At 52.4% G+C, this 8,449-nt stretch overlaps 1 protein-coding gene across 1 annotated transcript in view; it reads right to left on the bottom strand.

Annotated features, from left to right (window-relative positions):
• Positions 1 to 5,789, bottom strand: part of SNX27 (sorting nexin family member 27) — a gene marked incomplete at its 5' end in the record, with an annotated part of 24,432 nt that extends 18,643 nt beyond the window's left edge. The window contains 3 exons of the mRNA XM_009581608.1: positions 1,400 to 1,631; positions 4,794 to 4,827; positions 5,703 to 5,789. Coding sequence (XP_009579903.1) covers positions 1,400 to 1,631; positions 4,794 to 4,827; positions 5,703 to 5,789 — 353 coding nt within the window. The remainder of the gene's footprint in view (positions 1 to 1,399; positions 1,632 to 4,793; positions 4,828 to 5,702) is intronic.
• Between the last annotated feature and the right edge of the window lie 2,660 nt (positions 5,790 to 8,449).

Below are 8,449 nucleotides of genomic sequence, written 5' to 3'. Positions count from 1 at the left end.
CCCCCGGCTCCCTTCCTCTCTCACACCCACGCTGTTTCTGCCACGCTGACACTGGCTTCTGTCTTCCTTGGGAAAATGCCTCTGTCCTCAGCTGAGAGAGGAAAAAGTGATAAGCCAGTTTGTCATCTGTCTCCGGCACTTCACACTGCAACGCAATCGTGTCCCGAGGGCGACCGCTCCAGCCAACCCTACCTCCCAGTCTGGGAGTGTGAAGGAAGCCAGCGGCACAAATCTTCCAGCCACGAGTCAAGGCAGCAGCACAACTAACACACCCGATACTCGTCATCTCATCCCAAGTCCCTCCACCTCATCATCCACCCCCACTGATGGCCGCACAGTTCCCTGGCTCTGGAAAAACGAGGACACAGAGCAGAAGAAAAACATGGTCTGGACATAGGTAGGACTGTGCTCCTAACAATAAGCAGCTATTTGCAGGGGGAAGAATACTGCCCTTGTGGCATGCTTCTGTCTCTACCAGTCGCTGATTGAAACTCGGAGCCAGCTGGGGTCCGGCTGCAGGCTCTGCTGATCCTCGCCGAGCGCAGACCCGAGGCACGCTCCGAGCAGCGGCCAGCAGCAGACGCAGGAGGACGGGGCGACCGAGAGAGTTCGCAAGCCAAGCATCTGTGAACACTACACAGCCAGGCAAGGAAGCAGCAGAGATGAGCAAGGTCAGGCTGACTGAGGAGGTTAAATACACCCCAGATGTAGCAAGAAGACACAGTTCTGCAGACGAGTGTCTTTGTCCAACTCATTTTGGGTCCCTCTCCAAACATTTCCTAGCCACAGCCAGCCAACCCTGATGAGCCAGAATCAACCTTAAGCCTCAGAGGATGCACCCGTGTCAGGTACCTGGATGACAGATGACATTATCTAGGAAAATGACTGCCAGCCTCCCCAATAAACGCAACAGAAGAGGCAGGGAACCCAAAGGAAAAAGACTTTTTACAACTATTTCCCCTGGCATTCCCTAAAGGGAAAAGAAATTCTGTAGATGGGAAGCTACACTTCAAGGCATCTGCTCCCTTTGCTTTTACATCTATCACAGATGTCCTTAACACTTGGTGTAAAACAGGAGATACAAATATGAAAGCTTATATGAACAAAATAATAACTTCCTACTTAATCTTCACAAGAGATCAAGCTATTCCAGATACATTAATAAAAAAGCTTCCCAGCTCACAGGAAATAGCTGCAAAAGAATAACTGAGCACAGCAAGAGTGAGGACGGGGCAAGCCTAAGACAGACAGTGTCAAAAACAGTCCATGATAAATTAATGTGCCTCCACCCTGAAGACAGAGAGCGTTGCCACGAATTGTCACTAACAGCAAGGAGCACACCAGCTCGGAGTGCAGACGCATCCTATCTCCAGAAAACACCATCCAAGCTGATACTAACCACAAACTTCTCGCCGTTTTGCTCCACGTGCTTGTAGGTGGGGATGGAGATGGGCACAGCTTGTTTTTCTGTGTAGTCGTAGAATGACTGCCCCAAAGAGTCATCACTCGGATCAAGATTATCTGCCTCGTGGGGAGGCACGGACAACACTGTCAGAATTAACTCCTTCTCTCCTGCACGAATCAGGTCCACCACTTGCTTGTGTGTTGCTCCTTCGACATTCACCCCATTCCTGCGAAAGAGAAAGCAAAAAAGCCATAAGCAAGGCGGAGGTGACTGCAGAGCCTTCAAACCACGCCAGGACCAGCCCAGAGATCCATCATATATCTGCTTCCCTTGAAAAACCCTCCAGCCTCAACTGCTCTGGTTGCTCCAGGTTCGCTCTGGTCTAAACTTCACTAATCTTCTCTATTGATGATTTCTCATGTTATTAGTTACTGAATTATGTTTAAAGACTTCAACACAACTAAAACTTCTTTAAGACTCACGCACCCCCTTGAATATTTAAAACGAGTTTTGCAGTTTTTACCATTTCTCAATGGTACGACATGGCACGTTCATACGCAGAAAGCGAGCCTTTTCCTGTCAGCTAAAGGCAAATGCAAGACGACCACAGAATTGGGGAAGAAAACACTGAACGCCTTACACATACTACTCTGTGCTCCCATCCACCAAGACACAGCACCCACGAGCACATGTGCTTCAGTGCAACACAAAGGAGACGTGCATTCGCTTCAGTTACTTCCAGGCAAACTGCTGTGCCTTGCCCCAAACAGCCCAGGAACACTGCTACAGCGAGTAACGCGTTTCTGCTTCCTAAGCTGCTCCAACCTGATTGCAAGAGCTTGTCACAATTACGCTCCAAGCCCTCCAGGAGCCCCAGGGAAGACCCAAGACATATTTCAGTGCAACACAAAGGAGACGTGCATTCGCTTCAGTTACTTCCAGGCAAACTGCTGTGCCTTGCCCCAAACAGCCCAGGAACACTGCTACAGCGAGTAACGCGTTTCTGCTTCCTAAGCTGCTCCAACCTGATTGCAAGAGCTTGTCACAATTACGCTCCAAGCCCTCCAGGAGCCCCAGGGAAGACCCAAGACATATCCAAGCCTTTTTTTTTTCCTGCTCTCCCTGCGAGCTCAGTTAACCATCGCTTGGGTCTTGCTTTGCCAGAAGATACGGATCATACCTTGGCCAGCCTAGAAAGATGCTGGACCTATGACTTGATTTCAAAGCAAAGAGAGCTGTTAGGTTCTCTTCCAAATCTGGAAAAGGACAAGCCTGTTTTTCCTCCTGATAAGAGCTAAATTTAGTAGCGAGTCTCCATAAACTTGCAGTCATCACAAGCATCTCTGTGAAGAGTTTGGTATCCGAAACATTCCCTGTATAAACAGGAACAGGCAGAGCTTCACCCACTGCATCCCTACCAGTCAGCCTGGCCGTGCTCTCGCAAAGCTGCCGGAGAGCCCGTAGATCATCGGAGACGACAGGTCCCTTTCACCTCTGCTTCCCGAGCAGCTGCTTGGGACCAGCCTGGAACAAACCAGCCAAGGAATTTCTCACCGCTGAGAAGCGACACCGGCAACTACGCCATAATGCCAATTTGTCTTCGCTCACACCTAGGAATTTCTCCACCAGAAAGCCCAGTGTTGCCCTTATTCTGTGCTGCTGGCTACGGCCATCACCTTATGCTTCAGAGGAGTGCAAGAGGAAAGCAGCCTGCACTTTCCCAGCCACAAATCCTGACCATGCAGGGCGAGAAAGGGTTCTCAAATACTCCCTCTGGCAATCAGCTACTCCTTCCTGGAGCCTGGGAACAGACCGTCATCAACTCACTGCCAAAGACGTAGTGCTGGTCACAGAACCATCCCAGCTTGCCTTAAATCAAGCGCAGCATTTAGCTTTCAATCCCCAGCTCTCAAATGAAAGAGAACAGCTCTTACCGCTTCACATCAATCATTTTTTAATCGAACTTTTACTTAGAAGAATTGCCCTGGAAAGATCCGATCTTGACTTACAAATCTGGGTGAGAGATCCCAGGCTCCGAATCAAGTTTAAAAAAGCCCCAAGCAGTGCTTGTGAGCCAGAGACAGCACTTGCACTTTGCTAGGAGTTGGACAAGAAAGCTTCCCCCAGCTCAGACACCACCCACAGTTATCAGCCCTCTTAGAGGTCCCGGATCGTTTCACGGAAGGGATAACGAAGCAACCCTCAGATGCAGCCCCTGGGCTCTGTGTGATAAGAGTGCTCGAAGAGCTGTACACAGCTTTTACAGCAATGAGGCCGTTAAGTTCAGGAAGAGGGAAAATCCCCTCCTCACCGGCCAGCTCTTCCACAGGGCAGGAGCCTGACCTCCAAAGCAGCAACTTTGGTTGCAGAGGGCAGCCCTCGTTACCGAGTCGAGCCGTCAGCCACCAACACCGTCACACTAAAGCGACATTTGCCTTTGTTCCACCTGACCGACGCTCACGTGCTGCTCGCTTATCCCAGACCACTTCCGCTCGCCTAGAATTAAACCCAGTCCGCAAAGCCCACCAGCACCGCTGCCCAAGTATGATTTTTGATGGATGGGGATGAAAAGCCAGAGACTCCAGTTGTGCGGAGAAGGCTGCTGTTTGCCCACACCAGGAGGGACGGCAAGCCAGAACGACTCTCCTCCGCGCGTCCCAGTCCTGCCCTGAAGACAGAAGGACAAAGACAGGGGAGTTTAGCCACTGTCACACGCTCGACCTCGAGCCCATCTCCAGCCAGCGACAGGCAGAGCCCCCGCCAGCTGGCAGCAGGGGCTTTTGGATGACCCGGGCTGCAGAACTCGCTGCTTAGTCCACAAAAGTCAAGGCTGGTTTTTAGTTACTCAGCCCCAGCTAGGCTAGAACTACATCCTCAGCTTAACTTCCCATGAGCAAAGACCTCAGACACTGCGCTTTCCCTTCTGCCAGCAGACCGAGAACAAACACGCTGCCAGCTTCCTCCTCTTCCTCTCCCACACCCTCCTCAGCCCCTGGTGACTTCTGCTGCCACCCGTTTCCTCCCCAGACCAAACCCTGGGAGGGGGCGAGGACAGGACCTGGGACTCCCGACAGTAAGACTGCAATGCATCATTTCATTCACAAAAAACCGGTAACACCCACTGCCGGCTCTCCGTTGCTCCCAGCGGGCTTCTTTCTAAGATCAGATGTTGCTTTAATAGCAGCGCTGCTCGCCCCTCCGCTGTGCCAAGCAGTAGGAAGGAGCCGTCGGTACCGCAGGCGCGTGGGGCCGGAGGACTCGCACCTTTGCAATAAAGTCACCATAGCAACTCAGGCTGGAATCATCATCGATGAACCGACGAAGAAAGGGAACGGTAAATCATGCGACACAGGCAAATCAGGAGCAGCTGGCAAGGCGAGAGGAGCACAGCTGAACGATGCGCTGTTTACGCAGCCATGGACCTGCGGGATCTGAGAGCCGAATGCACTTTTCCCAAGACAACGGGACACTTGGGTACTTTGCTCCTCAAGCTTCCGCCTCCATTTGGAGTCGGAAAAAAGATCCAGGTGTTACCTTTTCCCTTCCAGGGAATACGCATGGTCCCAGGAGAGAGCGGTGTCCACAGGGCTGCGTCCCGCCATACCTTACAGAAAAGACGTCCAGATACACCAGCGGCAGAAGATGACCAGATCCAACGAATCCGTCCCTCCACGGAGGAGGTACTGCAGATGGCTCTCATCTCTCTTCTGCGCCCGAAGGGAAATAGAGGAGAACTCTGCTCATGGTGAGCAAACTGCTGCAGGATGGAGACCGCAGCCAGGTACATGCAACCCCCGGCCAGGTCTGCCAGACTTCAGCAGCACTCGAAGAGCAACCTCCCCTGACAAATCACTTCTCTCAGCTGTCTGCCACCAAACGAGGATGTGGTTAAACCAGGAGCACGAGGTTCTGTCACCTTTCGCTGCAGGACGGTGGGTGAGTCTCCTTCCCTCGACGCCCGGCTTCCTCTTCGCCTCACCGGGGATGCGAGCTGCCTCGCAGGAAGGCTACCGCAGGAAAGCTCTGAAGTCGGTGGGTAGAAGCGGTGCTGGAGCTGTTCAGTGCACTGTTGGACTGGGCAACGCGGAGCCTTTGCACGCCGTCCCTCTGGCAGGGGCATCCCCACCCAAACAGGGCTGCAAAGCAGCTCCCAAAGACTCTTGCCATCCCCCAGGGAGCTGCGAAGAAGCTGTTTTCCTCCTGGTGCTGGTTATGGTCAGCCTAGCTCGATACTCGCCGTGACTAAGGGCTGACGTTGGCTGAGCTGAAGACAGCATAACCCCAAATCACTCGTTACCACGTTTCTGTCGGCAATCGTCTCCCCGCGGCAGAGGGAACACACACCCGTGCCGCAGTCCACAGTCCAGCACGCCGGCAAAGACGCCTGCCAAGACAGGCCTAGGCTGAGACTCCGGACTGTGACCAGAGGCAGTGGCACGCTTTGCTGCCCGCTGACACCACTGCAAGGGCAGAAACCCTGGCACGCGTGGGGCGAGATCAGGCGCTGCCAGCCTCGGCACTCGCCCGTCGGGGCTTGCCTGGTGCTACGGGGGAAGCCAAGCTCTGGGAATTACAGCAGGTTATGCTTAACAAAAGATCTTCAGCCTGTGGTTCAGCAAGCTCCTGCCGCAAAAAATACATGCTGGGGGGCAGAGCAGACCAGTGTTTGCTCATCGTAATGAATTTAAAAGCCTCTTTGAGACTGAGTTTCCAAAGCACTAGCCCAAAGACGGTGAGCAGCAGCTGCGGGCTGGCACGGTCCCCTGGCTGGAAGGAAGATGAGCTGCTGAAGCACCCCGCTCGGTCCCCCAAACCTGCTCTCTCCGCCAGCACGGTGCAGAAAACGTCTCACTCACCATCTGCATTTGAACCCGGCAACACCTATCAGCAAGCGTTCTCGGCAAGAAGAGGAACTGCTGGCAAACACCGGGAGACCCTGAGGACGAAGCACGCGTTCCACAAAGCAAAATTCCCTGTCATGCCAATGCTAACAAGCAAGATCCGCGAGACACAGAGAAGAACATTTCGCTTCTCCCATTTGTACACTGAATGACTCACTTTCTGCAAAGACCTCTTAAAATTTCCCAACTATCTCTCTGTCAAGAAATGACAAGGAAATTTACTGCAAGAAAGTCTGCAATAAGCTTCCTGGAGATTAAGACCACAGCCTGCCTTTGTGCTTTGTTCAGGCAAAGTACTGACCAAGCTGACAAACCGTCCAAGGAAAAACATCCCAGAAACTACTCAAGTCATCTTTAAGGCTTTGCTTTTTAGCAGATGAGCACCTTCAGCCATCCCATGCTATCAGCAGGGCCACCATGGCAAAGCACAGGTCAGAGCCCAGCTCTGCAGTTAAGGCAAGACCAGCAAAACCTGCGTTAAACAAGCACAGCTCTATCCGTCTGGCATCGCACCGCTCGCCCATCCCAGTGTGACAGAACCAGGCTGGCAAGAGCCTTGCCGTGTCGATGTGGCCTCAGAAGCAATACTGGCAGCAGCTAGTCGCACCACAACTTCACGTGTCACCTGTCTCTTAACGGGGATGGTCTGCCAAGTCCCCATCTCCCCCCACCCAGCGCTTCGCATCTCCCAGCTCCTGACGCTTGGCTCAAAACACATCGGGCTCCAGCTCTGTCCAGGGCTGTACGTTAAGCCCATAAAATTCAATACATAATCAAGAAGCTCCCTGCACTCCTGCTTCTTCTGTAGCACACCGGTTCTCACCAATATTCAGCTGTGGGAGAGATTTTAAGTGCGGTGCTGAGACAACAGCAGCGGTGACAGATTACTCCCTGCTCTGAGAAGGGCTGATGAAGGAAGAAGAGCGCTGAAGATGAGATCCAGCAACGAGGGCAGTCACCACAGGGATCAGCAGCCTCCTCAGGAGAGGCTCTGGAAATAAAGATGAACAGCTAATGAGCTTACTGGACACAGCAGTGCGGGACAGCTTCTCCAGGCTTGCTGTAGCAGTTGCAGAAACAGCCACTTTATCGTCTTCACCCCTCTCCCTTCTCAAATCCAGCTAATGCCAAACACCGAAACAGCTCCACGCGACGATGCCTTACGGCGTGCGTTTGCAAAGGGGCAGCCGCTGCGACGGTGCCAGCTCCTTCCACCACTCCTCGGGAGAGCGACGTATTCGCCCGACCAATCCGCAGCAGCTTTAACAGACCCAGCTCCTTGCAGCTTATCCCAGAGGAGTGTTAAGTTTCTCAGTTGCATGATACACCCGAGACCATTCAAGCTAAATGGTTTCCCCGACAGGCAGCGTGTTTCTCCCCCTCCAGCCCTGAACTGCTCAGTCCCCAAAGCCAGACGGCCGTCGGCACAAGCCTTCCTCAAACTGAACCACCCCAGGGCTGTTCAGCTGAGGCTGAAGCAGTATTTCCCCATTTCTAATCACCCAAAAGAAGGGAAGCCAGCCTTCCTCTTTTACAGCTAAGCAATCCAGACCCTGTCCAACATTATTCCAAACAGATTAAAAAACCCCAGGAAGACACTGGGGTGTGTGCAATTCCAGTGACCTTTCCTACTTCTCTGATGTGGGAGAGACCAGAAGGGGATTGCGATAACTACCATTTTCACAGAAGCCTCTTACAACATTTTTAGGAAGTTTTAACGTCCCTGTGCATATTTACACGCATTGCTCTGGCAAACAGTGCGACCGCCATTCACCCGCTCCAATCATGAGAGCAATGATTCCTTGCAAATTAACACTTCTGAAACACCCTGAAAGAAGACAAAGAATGTTAACATTTCAGAAGCTTAAAGACTAAATATTACCACAAAGCAAACAAGTACTGAGCTGTTAGTCTTGCTGAAAAAGAAACAACATTTTGGACACTTCAGGAACCAAATCTGTATCAAATCCACCCTGGAAACTCAGGAGCAGTTAACTGCAATCAACTTCTACACCAGCAATAAGAGACATCATCTAGGTCAAGGCCTCCTTGGGTTTTCCTTCCCTGAACCATCAGCAAAGCCACCCCGATAAGAGCAGAGATGGACAGGGCTGCTAGACCACAAGCCCCGGTGCCAGCACAG

This window comes from Fulmarus glacialis, unplaced genomic scaffold, assembly GCF_000690835.1.
Source record: "Fulmarus glacialis isolate BGI_N327 unplaced genomic scaffold, ASM69083v1 scaffold19507, whole genome shotgun sequence".
Classification (NCBI taxonomy): domain Eukaryota; kingdom Metazoa; phylum Chordata; class Aves; order Procellariiformes; family Procellariidae; genus Fulmarus; species Fulmarus glacialis.
Note: the sequence above shows the minus strand (reverse complement) of the source record. Positions and strands in the feature narration are given on the sequence as shown.